Source organism: Cryptotermes secundus, unplaced genomic scaffold (assembly GCF_002891405.2).
Source record: "Cryptotermes secundus unplaced genomic scaffold, Csec_1.0 scaffold1777, whole genome shotgun sequence".
NCBI lineage: Eukaryota > Metazoa > Arthropoda > Insecta > Blattodea > Kalotermitidae > Cryptotermes > Cryptotermes secundus.
Window position 1 is genome coordinate 261,789 of NW_019724777.1, and position 21,060 is coordinate 282,848.

General features: G+C 40.6%; 2 protein-coding genes across 8 annotated transcripts in view; one reads left to right on the forward strand and one right to left on the reverse strand.

Annotated features, from left to right (window-relative positions):
- Positions 1 to 18,712, reverse strand: part of LOC111863076 (claspin) — a 22,730-nt gene extending 4,018 nt beyond the window's left edge. The window contains exons 1-15 of one of the 7 annotated variants that reach the window (XM_023849057.2): positions 18,645 to 18,712; positions 14,672 to 15,217; positions 13,874 to 14,052; positions 12,905 to 13,795; positions 12,321 to 12,544; positions 10,733 to 11,053; positions 8,594 to 8,686; positions 7,263 to 7,414; positions 7,067 to 7,187; positions 6,803 to 6,953; positions 6,266 to 6,357; positions 4,473 to 4,749; positions 4,273 to 4,394; positions 3,946 to 4,076; positions 2,030 to 2,215 (exon numbers count right to left, since the gene is read on the reverse strand). In XM_023849057.2, coding sequence (XP_023704825.1) covers positions 2,030 to 2,215; positions 3,946 to 4,076; positions 4,273 to 4,394; positions 4,473 to 4,749; positions 6,266 to 6,357; positions 6,803 to 6,953; positions 7,067 to 7,187; positions 7,263 to 7,414; positions 8,594 to 8,686; positions 10,733 to 11,053; positions 12,321 to 12,544; positions 12,905 to 13,795; positions 13,874 to 14,052; positions 14,672 to 15,217; positions 18,645 to 18,698 — 3,540 coding nt within the window. In that variant the 5' untranslated portion in view covers positions 18,699 to 18,712. Of the gene's footprint in view, positions 1 to 2,029; positions 2,216 to 3,945; positions 4,077 to 4,272; positions 4,395 to 4,472; positions 4,750 to 6,265; positions 6,358 to 6,802; positions 6,954 to 7,066; positions 7,188 to 7,262; positions 7,415 to 8,593; positions 8,687 to 10,732; positions 11,054 to 12,320; positions 12,545 to 12,904; positions 13,796 to 13,873; positions 14,053 to 14,671; positions 15,218 to 15,845; positions 16,026 to 18,644 lie in introns of those variants that run through there. The other 6 variants (XM_033750917.1, XM_033750915.1, XM_033750916.1 and 3 more) reach the window with 6 other exon arrangements.
- Positions 16,034 to 19,648, forward strand: LOC111863077 (lysophospholipase-like protein 1). Its single transcript, XM_023849063.2, has 5 exons — positions 16,034 to 16,204; positions 18,062 to 18,186; positions 18,730 to 18,877; positions 18,959 to 19,074; positions 19,289 to 19,648. Exons 1-5 carry the CDS (start codon positions 16,120 to 16,122, stop codon positions 19,520 to 19,522), a joined length of 708 nt encoding a protein of 235 aa, XP_023704831.1. The 5' UTR covers positions 16,034 to 16,119; the 3' UTR covers positions 19,523 to 19,648.
- The last annotated feature ends 1,412 nt before the right edge of the window (positions 19,649 to 21,060 follow it).

Consider the following 21,060-nt stretch of genomic DNA (forward strand, 5'->3'; position numbering starts at 1 on the left):
TTTTCACAACTGTCTCTCCATGAGAAAGTTGCAGTTAAGAAAGAGGTCGTTTAACACCTGATATTCTAATATCTCAGCCAGGCATAAGCAAGAACAAGAAATATATTTGTAGCTTTAATTCTGAATGGTACAAACGGAACAGTTGGCTTTGCAGCTGTGAAGTAAAAAATGCAGTTTTGCTTCCCGTGTTTGCTGTTTGGGGGTGATGTAACATGGACAAAAGTGGTTTTAGAAATATACACAAAATGAAAGAAAAAACTGAAAAGCATGAGAAGTCAAAGAAGCACGCTAATAATGTAGTTTCACTGTCACTTTTAGGAACCGTAAGTATTAAGTAGAAACTTAGTGAGGCATACAGACTTTCAATCGATGAGTATAATATAAAGGTTAAAAAGAATGGATTTCATTTTTAAATGAATAGATTAAGCTTGAACAGTAACAATTTAGGTTACAGTAAGTAAAAAAATGTTTGATTTTGTTCTTTTAGGATTTTATCAAGTTTCTGAATAAATTTTCTTTTTATACATGTTTGTTTCCTTTTATACAATTTTAAAACAAAGGCTACAAATTTTCTGGAGCAGCACCCCCACTAATTTTTGCTGCGAGCCGCCACTGTTTATTTCTAGACCAACTCCCTTACTTGCGTCAGTTAAAGTTTGTGTGTTTTTCTTTATGGTATCTATATTATCACCCAGTAGATTCACATTATCAGCATAGACCAAAAGCTGATGTGTCCTGTTTAATTTCAACCCCATCTGGTTTTCCTTGACCTTCCTAATGGCATGCTATGATGGGAATATCCACTATGTCAGGTGTATTTGATATACATAACGTTTCATTTTGAAAGTGGATGAAGTTGTTGAAATATTGAGTATGTCAAATATACCCCAGACAATGGATGCTGTCCACCATAGTACGGGCACAGCCCTTCAGCCTGTTTCTTATCACTGACCGCGAACTCGCAGTTGGCAATCAACTGTTACTTTCAGGTTAGGTGGAATATCAAAGGTCAGACTGAGGTTCTAGCCAAAACATCAGGCTACACAGGGAAGAGAATGCTAAAAATATGACATAATAATTGACAACAGGGACACCAGGTTAAGTGACATGGTGACAGGTAAGAATTAGATGGGTGACCACACAATTTGACTCTGCCCTCCTGCTGCATAGTACGCCAATAGGATGAGGTATTGGTCTGACAGACCGCCATGCACACGCACGCATGACACACACAAACACGAGGTCTGACAAAAAAGTTCGTGAATTCGCCATTGTATGCTTGCCATGGCAATAGTTGACAAAAACCTTGGTATGGTTGGATGATGTTGGCATATCAGCATATCCCAGCTGTGTTGTTGCTGTTGATCTACAGCAATCTCTTTCTGAGTGGCTTCTATTATTGTTTGGGTGTGCCACTGTGAGAATGTCAGAGCTTGAATTAGAGCATTGTCTGTGAGGCAGTTTTTATCTAGTAAAGAAATAACTCTGCTGGAATACCCCTATTCAATTTATCTATCCCCAGTGACTTCTTTCTGTTTCCGAAGATAAAGGAAATATTGACATTGATGACATCAGGAACTCTGAAGGCCATTCAACATAACCAGTTCCAAAATTGTTTTGAAGGGTGGACTAGGTGGTGGCATTGGTACATAGCTTCCCAAGGGTAGTACCCTGAAGGTGACCACAGTGATATTTAGCAAGGAGATATGTAGCACTTCTACCACAATGACTTCACAAAATATATTGTCAGACCATGTACAAACATATATCAGTGATGTATGGTCAATTACATTTACCCCGATGATTACGTCAGAAATCCTGGTTTTTAACTCAACACTGACATTGCCAATCGCTGCAGAAAATGTCCGCAAATTTGATTTGACTTCATTAAGAATTTATTGCAACAGTGTCTCAGCATGTCACGACACACATCGCAGGACAACCACAATCTCGATCAGTGGTTCCTGTTTGCGCCCATAGGACAATGTGGCTGTGATCTCCCCCTATCAAAATTCAACATAAGACTCACCACCAGCTGGAATGCACGCTTGGGGTCAGGTGACACCACAGGGTCCGACATGGTCCGTCTGATGGATGGTGTTTGTTCTGCTGGGTCCTGTGAATTGGCTTTCTTGAGGGCAGCCCACCCTAGTTTGAGCAGTTGACTGTCTGAATCATCATCCAGTATATCATCTGCCTGTGAACTTGACTTCATCTGGAAGCAAGTTTCATACTGCTCTGTTCAAACTGGAAAAGTTCGTGGCTTAATTACAGTTGAACTAACCAGAGACAGCTCCTATGAATTTCAGTGATGGAAAGCAGACAACCTCAGTGCTCTGTCTCCTGCATCTGACATGTCCTCAGTCTTGGTTCCTACCCCTCCAAAATTATCCAGTGAACCAAACAATAAACTTTGTAAATGGGAAAACATCTTAAAATGTTTATAAAATTAATTTAATCCCATGCATAAAATTAATGGCATAAACAATAGTGTTACTGGATGCATGAACAGCTGTAATTTAAAATGTGAATCATTTACTGAAAAGAAAAAAACACAACTTTAAATTTATGTAAAGAACTTAATATTTTGATGACAATCAGCCCTGCCTTACATTCACTTTCAATATATTAAGCGCACAGGGTAACATTTCTACACACAATAAGTTGATGAATAACCCACAGTTATCAGAATTTAATACACTATTCAAATCATATTCACTCAGAACAGAAGGAAACAGGGCTCCTGCAGCTGAGGCCTNGACGTAGAAACCGATCCCCAGAGCCACAGGAACTTTACTGCAAGACAGGCATATGTAACGATGACTTGGCGCAGATAAAGTCGNCACCAGTCAATCCATGCACTGCATGGTGTGAGTACTATGCTGTTTTATGTCTGTGTCTTCAAACTTCTCTCTGAATAGTTGGAGTCAACTGCAACATTTAATGTCTGTCATTTAGAAGTTTATACCTAGCTGAGCAGTTACACATTGATGAAATAGAGTCTTCTTTTTCATGCATTATGCCAAGGAACCCGTTAACCCTTTGATGCGGTCATTTAAATTCCGCGGCTGCGTCTCCTGCGGTAATATATTCAGCCGGCCATTTAAATTTTGCTCGAAAATAATTTATTCATCATTGTTCTTAAATTCTATGAGATAGGAACNCAAGGTTTTGCTTGTCAACTTTACTATTATTTAGCACTGGCATGGGTATGCCGAGATGGTCAGTTATGTCTGTGTACATCACATGTGATCCAGGATCCACCTTCTTAATATTCTGTTTTCTCAGAAATTGATAAATACATTATGTTCATTCTCATAGCCGTGCTTGCCACTACAATATTTACATACAATATTCACAATATCATATGCAAGTCAGAAAACTTTCAACACACATGTTCACTGCATAAAATGTAACATACAAGAACTGTGTCATAGCCAGATTCTGCTTGATGGAGGCAAAAGAGTAATAGAACTAACACTAGACACGTCTTTGCCAGAAAGTGACTGCTACAGCCACCAACTTTTACCGTTCACTGAGCATTTGCAAGGTGTTGAGTCATGTGAATATCTGCCTTAAGCATGCATATAACATAACCTGACACACTTATTAAATGAGTAAAATGTTTCACATGCCTTTAAATTGTCCTTATTAGTCAGAACACCTTATGTGGGGAATATTATAAACAGGATTTAGGTACATCACACTTATCTTCATATTTTTTGACTTACTGAAGTAACCACCATAAAAGGGAGCTTACTAAATAGGAAGCATCATGTGTGCGTGTGTGTGTGTGTGTGTACGTGTGTATGAATGTGTACTGTAGATTCTGCTATGAAATGGCAATGTTTTACTGTACAGGGTATATTTCTGCACAAAAGAAAATTTTCTGGGATGTGATATTGTGTTTTCTAGACCCTGACCATTTATAAAGTTGGTACATACCTTCTGCTGTTGAAGGAATATCTCACGCTCATATCTCATACGGCGCCATAGCTCCTCATCTTCCATCTCAACTTCCTCCAAACCCTCATTGTCAGAATCCTGACGGGGCAGGTCCCTGTCATCTGTGTTATCTGAAGAGATATCAAACAGCAGGAATGCAACATTGTTCTGCATGTTCTCCATAAATAATTTTCAGTTATTAAAATATACATTTTAAAGGAGAGTGTGTGTGCGTGTTGCAATAAATGTGGTCACACTTGTTCTGTGTCTGTGGGACAGTGGAAAAGGCAAAAAAATTGGCTCCATGTACAAAATTCAGTCACTTACTGATGTTCCTCCAGTGGAACTTGCGTTCACGTCCACCACCTTCAGAGTGCAGCTCACCATCCTCCAGCAACATCTCCTGCAGAAAACGCACCTCTCGACGGTCTTCATCCAGTAGGCGGCGCCTGAACACAAGCAACAGGAGACAGAAATATCACTTGTGTACTTTAGCAACCCATGCAAGTCACACCCAACACACTCACATGTATATTTTGTCAAGCTGCTCCTTCACTTTGCGTTGGTCCAGTTTCTCAGCATCTCCTTCCTCAGACTCCAGAGTGTCTAGTCCCTGCTCATCTTCATCAGCGCTCTCCCACTCTGATTCTGACAGCTCAGCTTCATCCTCAAAGAACTCTGCCACTGCTTGTCCCTGCAGCTTGGAGGTATCCACCTCATTCTCCTCTGAGTCATACTCCACAAAGTTAGCTTTGCTGACATCTGGCGCCTCAGATGTCGTATCACTCTCGACATCTGACTCATCTGGGAAAGAGTCACACACTTATGCAACAGTTCATCACAAGCAATGCACAACACCTGGCATTTCTGTCACAGCAACAAACTTGTTTTTGTGAACTTTCAGCAAAGAACATTCTATACAAGTGTTTTTATATAGGGTCTATATATAGTGCATACAAATTCAATAAGTACAATCCCTGCCATTCTGTAACAGAAGGGATTATGACGGAGGTATTCGTGTGCAAGATTTCCACATACACGAATGACACAAGGCACCAAGATGCAGCATATTCCCTTTGCTTGGACAAAATATGGTTTCATGAAGAGAATAAGAAAATAAAAGTTATCAAATAAAGGATCATTTGGCAGTAGGCCAAGCGAGGGAAGATATAGCAAGAAATGTGGACATAGAAACAAGAGGGAGGATTTATAGAAGGACAGAGTGGAGTTGTCCTTGTGGAAACTCAGTGGCTGATGATTATTATTATTCCCTTCTAATTCTCAGATATTTATAGAGAGAATTTCATCAGTTATGACATAACTTCAGAAGGTTGTTCCTGAGGTTATCTTGAGTGAAAAATGCTGTACCAAGATGGATACCATTCTCAACAATTAAAGAACTGTGGATAGCAAAAAATGGAGTGTCAGCTGAAATGTGCAGGTGTTACTGCACAAGCACACACTAGAATGCAGGTCTGCATACATCCATATTACAATAGCAGTACGTGAATCAACACTTTTCTGGTTACTGAATTCGTCACAGGATCTGCAGAAGTGGCCACCATGATTATCAGACCTCAACCTCTCTGACTAGCATGTGTGGGGGTAGGAGAAAGAGCTTGTTAATTAACATAAGGTGGACACATATGAAGACTTAATTTGTTGCGATTCTGATCCAGGCACACTCATTAATGATCAAAAATATCTTTGCCGCATTACACATTATGTTGTGAAATGGGCAAGAATGTGGACTGAAGCTGAAGGCAGACATATTGAATATTTGTTATAGAAAAGAATGTCCAGGCTTGTAAAATCATGTACAAGCATTCAGTGTCTTCTTTCGTGACAATAAACGCGTCTGTCATACTCAAGCAATATTAATTTTCCCTAGCCAAGGATATGTAGCCACAGAGAACTACATCCACGTTCATACAATATTTTTCACTCAGGATCACCTGAGGAATAACCCCCCTGAAGTTATGACACAAAGTTGTGAAACTCCAATCTGTAACACTGGAAACTCACACATGATGTCACAGAAGCCTGAACCCACTCAAGATTCTATAAATGAAACAAACTGTCAGTGCCCGGTGGCACATCTTGCCCCACCACCTACATGTGAAGGTCAGCGACACCAGTGTGTGTGATTGGCTTACAGACATGCTGTCTTAAGACAATTTTGGTATGGTGTTTGTCTTATTGGCCAGAAAAATTAATATGAAGACACAACTTTGGAGGTGCAGATTGAAGAGAATATTAAAATGGATCCAAGGGAAACACAGTGGACAGATAACAGTAGACCTGCCAGGCCTTCCTTCACCTGAGAAATACAATTTGTTGTGCTTCTTATGAGCTTTTGTCTGCACCAGTTCCTCTTCTTCATCGTCTGTAGACGGCAACTTCAGTCCACACCTGACAGAAAGAACACAAATTACAATGGGCACAGGTTCAATCTATAACATATTTGTACACATCTGAGATTCCTGTGGCAGGATTAAGATTGTGGCCTTCTAGGATGTGGCACTATGAAGTTTGATAGATTGGTATTAGCATGCTGGAGGAACATGCCATCTACATTGCATCATATGGCAATTACTACCTCAAAAATGACATAGCAACCAAAGCTTACATTTCTTCCTTCGCAGTATATTTTGATATACTGAATTACATTTAATAATGAAATGTAATTGTCTATTCTCTGTAATAAAAGACATTTTACCCCCAATTCAATACAAACTCAAAATATGAAAGCTCAACAAAGTCTGTTCTGCTGTCATCAGTCACGCATTCTAGACTCCATCAAACATGCTGAGATGTGGTATTGGTGCAAGACAAGTGTGGGAGAGAGTACACTCACTTCAGTGGGCTCTCAATGGGCTGAGACTGTGCTTCATCCTGCTCAAGGCTGCGCAGGTTCACGGGCTGAGAAACGAACTTCCCTGAGCACAGACCTAACAGCTCATCCTCCAGGCCTGTTTGACTTCTCTCCAGCTTAGGATCCATGTCTCCTGCAAGATAACATCATGGCCAAACAGCACACTGTAGCAGTTAACACATTAGCCAGTTGCTGTGCGTTTCTCAGTCCATACACATGTCTAATGTATAAGCTGGTGACACAAACCTGTGAACTGGCCAGAACAGAGTCCCATCAGCTCCTCCACGATGTCCTGCGTGCTTGTTGGTTGAAGCTCATCAAACAGTTTCTTGGGCACACAAGCAGGCATGCTGCTGAGTACCTCGGACTGAAACAGAATGTTTAAATATAAATCACATGAAGGATGAAGTCTGAATAGTTTCACAGAGGTCACACACCTCACCTGTGTGGATGGTGAGTCTTTAAGTGACGTCAGGTTGGAAACAGGCGAGATAAGGTCCAGAATGTGTCTTCTGCGGTCCATAATTGGCGTGACCTGTCTTCTCACCACTCCAGGGGGCTGGTATGGCAGGATCATCTCCAGATCTGAGTCTCCTAAAATAGTAAAAGCAATTTAACATGGAACAGGCAGCCATGTTTACCTGTACCAGTTCTTCAGTTACTGTTATGAAATGAATGCTGCACAAATATTCCATACAGCCACTACGATGTTTTACATCCCACGAAATGCACTGCATCGTGTGGCTTCCACTTCCAAAGTTCACTGCCACCACACAGGGATCTGTGATGACAGAAAATTCAGAAGTCCAAAGCAGAAGTGGGATGACCTCTGACATGAAGTTTACAAGCCTCATAAGACCATCTTCAGGAGGAAGTTACACCTAAATTTGTTAAAAAAAAATACCAGGATTGTATACAGAGTGTAAATCTGTAAAGGTTATTATAGTGATTCTTATTCTTCAAGCCAGTTCATCTTTTAACTGTAAAATTAAACACTGAGAGGGAACACTTGCACAGAAGGCAAAGACAAAGGCAAAGTTGCCCCTGTACTTAATTTACTAAGCATCATGCCATGAAGATATGTACAGGAGCAAAGCTGTAGATCCATGTATTTTTAACCTTGTCACTACAGGGAGGTGAGCAGTCAGCTCCTTGCAGCTGCTGTTTTATAACAGAGAAAGATACCTCAATACCCACTGGACAGGAAGCTGTATAGGCACCCTGGACATGGCAAAGAAAGAAATTCTCTTGCTCCTTCTGGAAAATAAATCCTGATCTCAGTGGTCCAGCCTGCAGCCCAGCATATTCAGACTAATGTGTCTAAGCTCAAATAATTTATTAAGCAAAAGCATCACACTTGTGTATGTCAGTGCAGTTATGGCAAGTCTGGTGTGATCCCACCTGTCAATCATGGTCATTGCACTTAGTGACAGACAGATGAATATCATGTAAGATTTGAGGCTTTCACGGCGGTGACTATGAAGAANATCTGAGTTTTTTAATGGGATAAGTACATTTTCAGATTTATTTTTTGACATCCTCTATTACATTTCTGATTTAATTCATTTCAATGTTTATGTGAAACATGTGACTTTACTACAAAATTCTATGGCTGCTACCTCTGAGTTACGTTACAGCATTTGTAGTGCGTATTGTTGTATGGGGGAAAATGTGAATCACCTTCATGTCTTGTTACCAGTGATGTGTGTGTGTGTATGTGTGTGCCACTTGGGAACCTTCCTTCTCTCACAAATACTTCACCAATGTACTCACTGTCATCCCCCTGAGATACAAACATGTCAAACGTTTTGGCTCTTTCCAGTTTTGTCTTCATTGGTGAGGCAGTCAGCTCCATCTCCATGCCTGCTGAGCAAACAAAGCAGTGTTGCAAACCTAACAGCTGCTATCAAGTGCATAGCAATGGTTCTTGGTGCCAACATAAAGTTCCTAAATGGACTGCCCCTAAGTACAGAGGAATGATGATTATGGGACCACAGTACCACAGACAATGGATGTGTTTGCTGATCCCCATGTTTCAGCTTGAAGACCACTCAATGCATTTTGGTGAGAATGGTACGAACTATGAACTAAAATTTGCTAGGAAACAATAACCCTCACTATACAAGAAGCCCATATTAACTTCTATCTTTTGTCTCAAAAGAAGTTCACAATTCTAATATGGAACTGTGCACAGCTTGTTAGATCAACACTTTTTTAATTTTAATGCAGGATGTCAAACCTGCTGTCTAATAATTGAAGTATAAGCAAAATCACAAGATTGTTATAAAGCTGATCTATTCACACATTGTGCTCAGACCAGAGACATCCGACACAAGGAGCTCAAATACATCTCACAGCCTTTTTTTTAATTCAATTTTTGCTGACATCAAATCCGAGTCAAACTGGGCAGTGGAACACCAACACCAATCAGTTTATTTCAAGACTACAACAAAAAGTTTTAGAATTAATCCCCTCAAAGCATAGTTGTTGCAATATGTACCACTTGTATTAACACCAAAAAAACCTGTAATCTGCCCACACCAGGTATTTACATGTTTTGTACAATTCTCATAATAAGTAGAAATGATTTCCCTAAACAGCATTAACTGGCTGGTCTTTGTATTCAAGACTGTTTTCTATGTGGTATATACTGAATAATAACACATTATTCTTCAAGATATTAAAAATATGAAAGATAACAGGTAGACTGAACACAATACAAAAGCAAAGACTGTGTACCTGGGAACAGCTGCTGCACAGACACATGACCATGACCTGTACAGACAAACTGAAAAGTAGTAGCAAATACCGAAATCAGCAGACACTCACAACGAATTAAAGAAATAAGCAGGGATATGGGACAAGGCCAGCATCAAGTGCTAAGTGCTATCAGTTACCTGCAGAACAAGAAGGGAAACTGACAACTCAAGGCTGAAGTTACTGCAGCCAAAGGAAAGTACTAGGACATCATGCAATGAAAAACATTTGTAGAGCAGTTTATTCAATCTGGAAAATCAATAGAAACATCAAACATTCCTTTTCCACAGAATGAAACTGTGTAGACTTTCTTTCTGGTGAAACTATTAACTTATGCAGCACATCAAATCATTCAAAAGAAACTATGTACAAAAATGATCGAACAGAATTAAAAATTAATTTCATTTGGACAAGCTCTCTGGTGGAGATTCTCCGGTTCAGGCACAGCCCTTCTCCAGCACATATGTCACCACGTGAACACAGCAACAGTAATTCTGCTTACAAAACCACATTTTTTGGGTGTATCTAAGGAAACAAAAACTGGCATTTCAAAAGGAAACTGTATTCACCTCTAGAACAGGATTGTGTCAAAGCATATCTACAGTATCAACTCAGAATAATTTTGCTACATTCAATAACATCAGCAGAGTCTTGAACTGAAGGATAGCATAAAATCCAAACTTTTCAAGAAACGCGATTACAATAAACGATACCAAAACAATGCACTGCACAAATGTTTTGAAAGACAGAAGTCACCAGGGTTTGGAATTTGGTCCAGGATTGACATACCAGGTCCATGACTGAACTACTTGTACATGAATGGAGCACAGTCTTCAGAAACTACACCCTGTAAGAAAACATGTTCCACTTTTCTAAATTGAATGTATTATTTACTTGCTCAAGACATATATGAAGTATCCCAAAAGTAACAGCTCAGCTTGAGAGGTGCTGCTTTTCTCAATCAGAAACTCCCGAATGACAAAAAGGAGCAGGGGCTTTAGCAATATGCAATATCTCAACTAGCCAAAGAAGAAACAAATACAGTGGAGTCATGCAGGTTTAATGACTAATAATAAATTACTTATGAGACATTTGTTATGTACTGAACACTGTTCCATATTCCCTTGAAAGCGTCATTATGAATTCCCTGCTCACCAGCTGATGATGTCTCATCTCCTTCACTGCCATCACCAGGCACATCTGTCTCACGCTCTCTGGATGTGCTCTTCTCCCTTGGATCAGTTCTCTGAGGCTTGCCATGTGCCACATCCTCTTCATCGTCCTCATCACCATCATCATTATCATCATCATCATCATCATCAGATACCTCTGCCTCATCATCCAAGAAAGCATTTTTCACCCTTTTCTTCTCCTTAAGCACTATGTCTTCCTCTTCCTCTTCCTCACTCTCTGTCTCTGCATCTGTCAGCTGCACCTGCAGTTCATCCTGCACATCCTCACACTTCGACAAGTGTTCTGAAACAGGCAGTTAAAGTCAGTGATCAGGGGTACAGTGGACCAGTCACTTTGAACAACAAGAGGATGAGTGCTGTGCTCATGTGTGTGTTGGATTGCACACACACACTTACACCACATGGATCCAACAGGACACCCATATCTTTAAAAAGCAGCAATTAGAAATGTATTAATCAGAAGATACAACAAAAAACACAAGATCCTTTTACGAATAGAACTTAAACACAATTTTTACCTATTTTATCATTATGACTGGATAATATATTATGACATGTTGCCTAAAAGCCAGAATAGTGAAGTCAGAGAAACACTGTAAAAACATCCCCTGCCAGGCAACAGTACATTACAACGTTTCCAAGGCAACAAATACACACACAACAATACAGAACTGTTGGAGGCAGTGTTCTGCATTCGGTGGCATGGGCCAGCAACAATTTCCCCAACTGATCGACAAAGTCGGAGCAGTCTCAGGATGTACTCAGAGTTGTGGGTCACAAAAACATGCTCATGGGTCCTGTGGGGCCCAAAATCAAGAATGACTGTCCTGGAGAAGGCCAGAAGTGAAGTGCCAGATCAGTCGCTAGCCGTCACGGACAAAGGCTCTTCAGTGTGGACAGAATCTCCTTTCCTGGAAGCTAACGCCAAGCAATGTATCATAGCAGATAGCTGACTGGAAAGACTTGAAATGTCCTGTAGCCAATTGTGTGAACTCTGCTGTATTAATGCCACAGCAGAGATGGGAATTACAAATTCGGGGGAACTGCTATGGTTTTCAATAAAAATGTGCAATGTGTTTGGAGCTAGTTTGATTTTATTTCTGAAACTCGCCAGTGCACTGTCCCCCACCTCCTCCTAAAATTAGAATAGAGTTACAATAGCCCTTGTACTCTGTCTGACCAATAATAATCTACTGGATGTCCCCTTCATTTTTCCTGCCAGCAACCTCACAGCAGCAATAAGCTGCATTCATTTGCTGACAGAGATCTCAAGATGACATTCAACAGGGCTGAACACATGAGATCCAAAATGACAGTAGCCCAGCCTCACGAGAGAACAATGCATGTAAGGCCAGTTCATAAGTTTCGATGCTTGTTACAAATAGGAAATGGGAGATAATTGCAGTTTGTGTAAATGACGATGACCTGATGTCAAGTGTCTTTATGTTCAACCTGTGCTAGTTCTGTACATCCACTACAATTAGTAGGTCTGGGCTTGACATGGTGAAACATCAGTTGTGGTGAACAAAGGGTGCTGGCCAAGTTCTCACCTTCCTCCTCATTGTCAAGTTGCTGCTCACGTAGACGCCTCCCCCACTCCTCTGCCCTGCGCTGTGCTATCTGCTGCTGGAGCTGCTCCTTCAGTTGCTGAAGTTTTTCCCCAGGCTTGGCCATTGCAGGGTCATCCTCAGGCTCCTCTGTCCCCAGTACAACCTTCACCACTTCTTTGTGCACCTCTGCCAAGCCATCCATGTCCTTCTCAGCACTGATCACTCTGCAGCATAGTCAGATGCCACAATCACTGTCTGCCCAGCCAAAACATTTACAAAGCCACACTCAAATCAGCATTGGAACTAATGAAATGCATATCTGGTGTCATCCCATCAAATCAGAACTATAATTTTATAGAGGTCCAAAATTTCTACTTTAAAGTTCCATAATTAAAAAAATAATACTTCAACTATAATTTCCAGAACTCAGTCCTATGTTGATCCCTGGAATGAGCTGTCATACCGGCCAGTGAAGAGCTACTGCACACATTAAATTTTACCTTCTCTTGCTTTATTTCAAACAAGGGTTGTGAGGGACATGACCCACCTGTGTGGCAGACAGATACAATGATCAAGGGACATACCCTACTTCAACAGTGTGTTTCTTCTGTAGAGGCCGCTTCACCGCAGAGTGCTTCATAAAGCGCTGCACCAGTTTCACCACTCCTGCAGGACCAGGCTCCTCTTCGTCCAGTTCTATGACGCCATTGGGAGCTGCGCTGAGCCGTGGCTGCAGCTTTGTGATGTCACCCATCCCAGGCAGACTTCTCCGAGCTAGACTTTGCAGTATTGCTTTTGCAGTGTCATCAACACCTTCACTGTGTGGAGAGGGAAGTGGCATATTCTCCTGCCAAGCAGTCGTCTTCTGCTTTTGCAGCTCTTCTGAAGGTTCACTGTCCTGTGTTTCTGAGTAGTGAAGAGTCAACTCCTCTGTGTTTCCCGCTTCCATGGCATTGCTCTCATCATGCGGAGCAGACTGAGTGACATCCTGCGACTCACTGTAATGCAGACACAAGTCAAAGCTATCCTCTGCCATAAGACTCTGTTCTGACTCTAACTTGTAGTTATCATTTGCTATCAGTATGCTGGAGAGACTCTTCGTCTCACTGCAGGGAACACGGACGTCAGCATCACTTTCTTCGGTGCATATACTTGCACTTCTGCCAGGTATACCAACTTTCGTGTGGCTGTCAGGAATTGTCATTTCATGGTTACTAGCCCTGATACCAACTTCCGTAGTTCCACTAATATCAGCAACACATATTTCACTATCACAAATGTTCATATCTCTGTTGGGAATACTGGCATCACTAACAGGAGTATTGTTGTGTACAGTGGGAGGAACACTGCAGCACATGTCAGCATCACAACTGCCATTAATACTGGGTCCATTTAAATATACAGTGTCATCACTGTCATCCGAATCGGACTTATAGAACTCCTTGGCATCTCTCTCCCTCTCTTCAAGCTTCTTCCTGCAACACACAAAAGAGGTCACTTGGTCTACCACAATGACTCAGCATTCCATCTAGCAGTGCTATCACAAAACTCACCAGACTTGGCCAAGATCTTTTGTAGACACCTTAAGTGACATAGCACTCGGAGTTGAAGCATTGCGACGCTGTAGGAATTCTGTAAGACTGCGCTGGCGAGGTTTGTGATAGGGTAGAGACACACGTGACTCCCGCACCAAGCGCTGCGTCTCACTGTGGATCTGCTGTACTGCTTTTGACTGCATTAGAACAAAGAAGGAACACATTCAACTCTTAATCATGCCCAGACATGTCCTTCAGATTTCACAAAATGATTACATAACCAAGCAAAACTAGTTATCTATCCTCTCACCTCCACCCGACAGGCTTGCATGTTATCAATTGCTCCACAACTAGCAGCAAACTGAACTGATGAACATCACACTTCCACTACAATAAGGAGAGGTCCAAACAAACTGTACTGCAAAATGTACTCAACACCTGCTGGAAACTATGTAATGGTTGAGTGATTCTTGCCACCATTTCAGTTATAAAAATTATGCTGTGTCAGACAAAATGTAGAAATGATCAGTGTCAAGTATCCCAGCATTCACATGCACTGATGGAGTCATGCCAGCTGCCTCCTGAACTAAAGTCTAGGCAGAAATACAACATACTGCTCTACCCTACAAAATAGCAGCAAATGTTTGAATCCTGACCAAGAGACAGGTCAGCCACCAAAGAGACGGATCAATTTGTCTAATCTGAAGATCAGAATAGGTCAAAGGGCCCAAACCCTGCAGCTGATGATGATAATCATGACAGTGAACAAGAAATAGCTTCCTTGTCACCCAAGGCCCCAACATGAGGCCCACTCACCTTGGTCTTCCTCTCAGACAGAGATCTGCCCTTGGGTTTGGACTTTCCAGTGGACTTCTGTTTGGGGGCTGCCTCATCCTCAGACCCATCTGCATCATACAAGTCACCCTCTTTCAAAAGACTGAAGTGCAACAGAGGACCATGCCCCATACTGTCTCCAGGGGACTCATCATCTGATCCCTCTGCATTCTTTGCCACAGACAAAAGACCACTGGGAGTCTCTTCATCCAAGCTGCAATCGCTGTCAAGCAAAATTTTCCATTTTTTCTTTTTCTTCTTGGTGTCTACTTCACCATGCACTGCCTCCTCCATGAGATCTCTTGAATCACTTCTGAGATCATCTCTGGATGGTTCTTTATCAAGTTCAGTGCTGCTAATGGAGTTGCACATCTTTAGAATATCTGCATCTGTGGCTGCCTCATCATCACTCTCCACCATAATCTTTTGCCTTAAAGACCGCCTCTTTACGACAACACCCTCATCTTCAGATGAGTTCAGCTCCACAGAAACACCTGCCACCATGATGGGCAAACTGCAACAATCCAACTACAAGCCAGATGTCATGGGAACAGTTGCAAGTATGCCTATACTATATATATATATATATATACTTAAGAAAATCACTACATTTCTCAGTTCCACTACAGTTGTGGGTTAGGTAACATTCACATGTACGAGCATATGGTATGTTGTTCAGCAAAGTAATGGAGCCTAAGTTCGTGTCCTGACTGCTGTCAGTTGCATAAGCCAAATACTTTCTTTCACAAACCCCTAACAATATATTATAGTACTTTGTAAACTGCAGTCTACTTGTTAACTCAACGTAAAAACAAGGAGGAATTTACAACCTTCTGTGAAGCCATTTTTAGTACTTTTAGAAAACAATAGGAGTATAATTCTATGGGAGCCAAGTGCAGATGAGCCAACAGAAGTCAACTGTACGATTAAACATAAGCACCATATTTAGTAGAGTCAGTTACGTTCTACTGCTAACAGAAGCTTAACTGCAACCTAACTTTATCGCATTCGACTGCCGTCATTGAAATCGAAATAAACCTTGCCTTGAAACACGTTTACAAAAATAAGTTGATTGTTGGGAAGCCAATGCAATATTATCTTTGTAGCTATTAATATATAGTTAAACTAATGCAGATAGTAATTATAAACTACATACATTTACATTAAATAACCAATTTTATCTAACACAAGCTTGAAATTAGGGACTTGGTTATTACCAATTTCACTTCCCTAAATTGTACCGCGCAAACTGCTAGATTATATCCTCACCCACAAGATGTCAGCACGGTCAGCACTGACTGAGCAGACTTACTACTTCCTATTCCCTCAGCTGTGTTACCAACATCGACGACATCGACTAACATAATCACGTGGCTTACGTGTGAAATATGTTTGGTGTCTGTGGGTGAGAAAGTCTAATACTTCTAGTCATGAGTTTAAAGTTATTTCCCTTAGGAATCGTAAATCCAACAAGCAAGCAGCCCAGTGGAGCAGTTATATTTTTCCATGGCTCTGGTAATAATACCAACGAATTTAACATTGAAGAAACGCGAAACAACCAGCTTTTGATTACAAACATATGACACTGTTATCTACGGATCAGCTTGCCATTAACAATTAAAAAAGAAATTTCTCGTGATCTAGGAACCGAATACGGTTGTTTAATTTCTGAGACCTGCAAGAGAAATATCAGTGTTACAATTTGCATAACCAAATATCAGTGTATTTGTTTTCGTTACGAATTCTGCTTTTGATACTATTACAACTTCTATAACCTTAACGATTTCAGTTATGATTGTTTTTGCTGAAGCATTGTATAAAATTAGCACGTTTATAATTTCACAAGAAATAAAATCATTTATTACCAACTGAAATAGCAAATCATCCTTTATTTCTGTTATGTTTATATTTGTGGACATACAAAGTGGACTGAAGAGTCATCATGAACAGTTTCAGAATCCATCATTAAATAGCCCTATTATTATAGTGATAGTATTCTGCACATTCAAAATAAGGCATAGGTTGAAACAGGAATCTAACAGTTGAGAAGGGGGCGACCTTCCAGCCTGAGAGGTACCTAGGTAGAGGGCAAGCAACTTTGACCATTAAATGCTCAGAAATGCAGTAATATATTGTCATCAAAACCTTAACGACTAACAGTGTTTGAGTGATGTGAGAATTGGTAAGGTAAAAAAGGTGACACTTTCCCTGTGCTTAATTAAGCACTACACCATGGAGGCATATGGGGGAGTGGATGTATAGGTCCACATTTTCTTGACCTCAGCATTAGTTATAGGTGAGTGGTCAGCTTCATGCCCTGGTCTCTCTATCCCCAGTATCCATTGGATAGGAGGCTGGGTAGACCCCAGAACCAGTCTGGGCAACATGGAGAAAAAATTCTTGACCCTACTGGGACTCAAACTCCCAATTCGTTGGTCATCCAGTCTGTAGCCAGCCACTATTCCTCTTCAACATGAGAATTGGTACTTGAAATATTAGTGTGTATAGGATAGGTGCTTGGGGCACTGGTTATGGAGATGATGACCATTTTGGGTGTAGTAGGATACAGGTTAGGTCAGTTTATCATAGGAGCTTAAAACTGATATTTTGATGAAAGATGTCAAATTTCTCAATGTGATAATGTCATTCTTGAGCCCACGTGCAATATTAGTATTCTTCAATAATAGATAAAAGTGATGGTTTCATGGCCAGCTATCGTGATGGATCACGACACGTTTATAATTTCATGAACACTGTTTAAGTCATAATGGATCATTTGAATTCATTTCAAAATTTAAATATCTGAGAACAATAAATATAAATGAGGTTCATGATGAAATTTGATGAATACATTTTAGTGATGCTTGTTATTTATTCAGTTCATAAACAACCATTACATTTAATTTTGAAGGCACTAAAGTCCAGGAGACACTAAACAAGAAGTATGACAGTTTAGGTCTCTTTGACAGAACAATGTTAAGTCAGGAAATGTGCAATTTAGGATGTTATATGAGGAACTCACTGTCATGTTGTTTGGGCACTGAAATCTCAGAAGGCATGATGGTCTAAGAAGCTGTTGGCTAGGATAAGGTTCAAAAATGCCTAGTATGAACTCCCACCACTGGACACAATTCTGAGTCATTCTCCTTCACCTTCCATCATCAAAACTAATTTCCCTATGCTGTTTTTTTTTTCTTTCCTTTTCATGCGACAGTTTTCCAGGAGTTTGCCCCTCCCCCCACCCTGCTGCAGGGTTCTACTAATAAAAGTTTGTGGTAACATTGCAGCCAACAGTGATATCACCTCCATATCAATTTTATGAAGTAAAGCTGATTGCAGAAAGTATGCAGATATACCGATGCTTTGTTGCAGGAGACACTGGTAAGGGGGCATGCGAGTGGCTCAAGTTCTTGCTTAGGAAAGACTTTCAATTCCCACACTTGAAAATTCTCTTTCCTACAGCTCCACAGCGTCCGTATACACCACTGAATGGGGAGGTGAGAATGTAAATATCATTGGGAACATAATATTAAAATGGAAATAATTTATACCCAGACAAAATGTGCTTAGGATGGGCAGAGTCTAAGTTTGAACACCATCCTTAGTTTGTGGCAATGTAATCAGTGCATGTAAACATACAAAAATAAGGCCATAAACTTCTGGTAAATATTTAAAGTTCAATAAGGAACATTTAATACAAAATTTGAAATTTTGAACATAATCCTCTATAAGTTAATGTGGTTACAAGGGGAGAAAAACGATTCATAAAACTGCTGTACACACTTGTAACCAAGCTATGTTTCCTGTGTCTAAAACATGAAGCCACGACACACAACCTGAAACTCTAAAAACAAGCTTTTTCATGCACTATTTGTGTGTAACCTAACAGTTTACTTCCATGAACTTGAATAACAAATCACTGGTTGAGAACTGTATTATTCTGTGCTGTTCTCACCTCAGAAATTCTCATGGAATGAAGTTGTACGCTCTGAGGCTTGCTTATCCACATAAACTAAGTACAGGTCACCATGCATTTCCAGCTGAGCCATGTCTGGTTTGATCGTATCAGCATCTCCCCTGATGCACCAGAGCACACAGATACCCTAGAGTGCACAGCAAAGGATGTTGTAAACTTCATTCAGCAGGAAATAGTGAATGCTGGCATCCCTGAGAGTCACATAATAGTTGGTAAGATAGCCTGACTGCAAGAGTTTGAGTTTTTACTTATTAAGAGCCAGTAACTATACAAGTATGTACATTACATGACAGGTGGATTCTCAATGGGTGGAGCTCTTGCGATGCACATTGGGTTCCGACTGATGCCAAACGTTGCAGGAGTTTTTGCCCTTTCATCTTTCCTTAGTCACACTTCATCTGTGTACCAGGTGAGGCAATATAACAGATTTCTGCACACCAGTATGGGTGGATTACACATGCCATGATGCCTGCCCCAGTGCCAAACTTATGAATTTTAAGTTTGTGCCATTGTAAAGAAACACTAATATTAGTTAGAGAGGACATGACTGTGAAATTGAGAAAATGTAACTTCCTTTTGCACTTATTGCATTCTCTAGGTTACAGATCTTGTGCCTGTTACAGAGTCTTGGAAGCATACCACAAGAAGTCATCACTATGCCACCCTTGTTCATGTGTCATGGTAACAGAGACACCCTGGTCCCCTATGAGTGGGGTGAGCATACGTTCAAACGACTCAAGCAACTAGGAGTGGATGGGGAGTTCCACTCTATTTCAAATGCACTCCACGAAATGAAAGAGAAGGAACTGAAGCAGCTGTATGAGTGGATCAACCAGCGCCTTCCACCGGCAGTCTGACTGCAGCAACTGTAGCAATGGATCAACTGATGTCTCCTACCACCAGTCTGGCTGCAGAATAGATGTTCTGTGTAACATTCTGGCTTTAGTACAAGAATAAACAATTCTTGTGATTTCTTCACTTGAGAGGCTTCAAATTCAAGAGATCCTTAGCTCATATCATATAATCATTCCATCCACATTCTTACTTAATACAGAGAGATGTTGTTAACCCATTGGCATTGTGGGACCAGCCTCCAATATATTCAGGGTGCTATTCTCACAGAAAGATACTCCAAAGTGCCAATACTCTACCTTGCTATAAAGTATACCTCCAGGTAAAAGCTTTAGATTTGTTGTGAAGATAACTGGAAGGGTTAGATTTGTGGCATAACGAGTTTTGCAGATATCCAGTCCCAGCTACTTAGAGTGAAGGTCAAGTACTCTAAGTAGCTGGGACTAAACACCTGCACACATGTATCAGTGTATGCACTAAAAATTAGTTCTATGTCTAGTGCAAGGCCTCCATAACAGATCGCCAAGCACTGTACAGCTTCTTGGTAATGGGGTGAGATCTAAAATGCCCTGGTTGCTATGGCAGAAGGGAAACACACTCAGGAGACCCCCAGTTGACAACTGATTGGAAAGACAATACTCATGCATTGTTCAATGGTACCTGCTTCACAGTAATTCTTAAAGTGGGTGCTGAAATTAGTGACAAACGTTTTGTTCAGTAATAACTTAGGGGGGAATTAATCAAAAGACATATCATTCATTTTGATCACAAAGCAGGTGATTAACAGAAGTAAAGATGCAAGCATTCAACAGTGAGGCAATTACTTAGTCAGTCAATCTAGAAATCAAAGGAAAATGAGTTATGGTCAGCATTACTTTATGCATTACTTGAGAGGGGGGGGGGGGCATGCGTGCGCGTGTGTGTGTACACCATACAGTGAATAATAAAGTGATTGGTGCTGTGAAGCTTGTTTGTCTCACATCAGGTTCTGCACTTTCCCGTCCTTCCAGACTTCACAAGTCCCGTGTGCCATTCAACCTGTCTCAGCACCCTAAGCTCCAGTGTTTGACCTGGCATCCTTAAAGAGAATTATAACCATGACATGAGAGGTAACTTAGAAAGCAATTATCAATATAAGTTTACCAATTTAAGTGACTGTCAATCTGTAAACCAAGCAATTTTGAGTTTACTGACTCTTCTACATATTTGTCGTCGTAACCACCATTTAATTTTGCATCTCTGGAAAACTTAGATGATGAGGTGGATATTAACAGAGCTTGGAAAACTAACAGAATATAAACGTTTCAGCCACCGAGAGTGTAAGCTATTAACCCTTTGACGTGGTCATTTAAATTCCGCGGCCGCGGCTCCTGCGGTAATATATTCAGCCGGCCATTTAAATTTTGCTCGAAAATTATTTATTCATCATTGTTCTTAAATTCTATGAGATAGGAACATGAAACTTTCACTAAAATGATCTTAAAAGGTGGTTTTATAACCTTACCTTATAATATGAACCCCCTTTATATCTTCAATGGAAGCA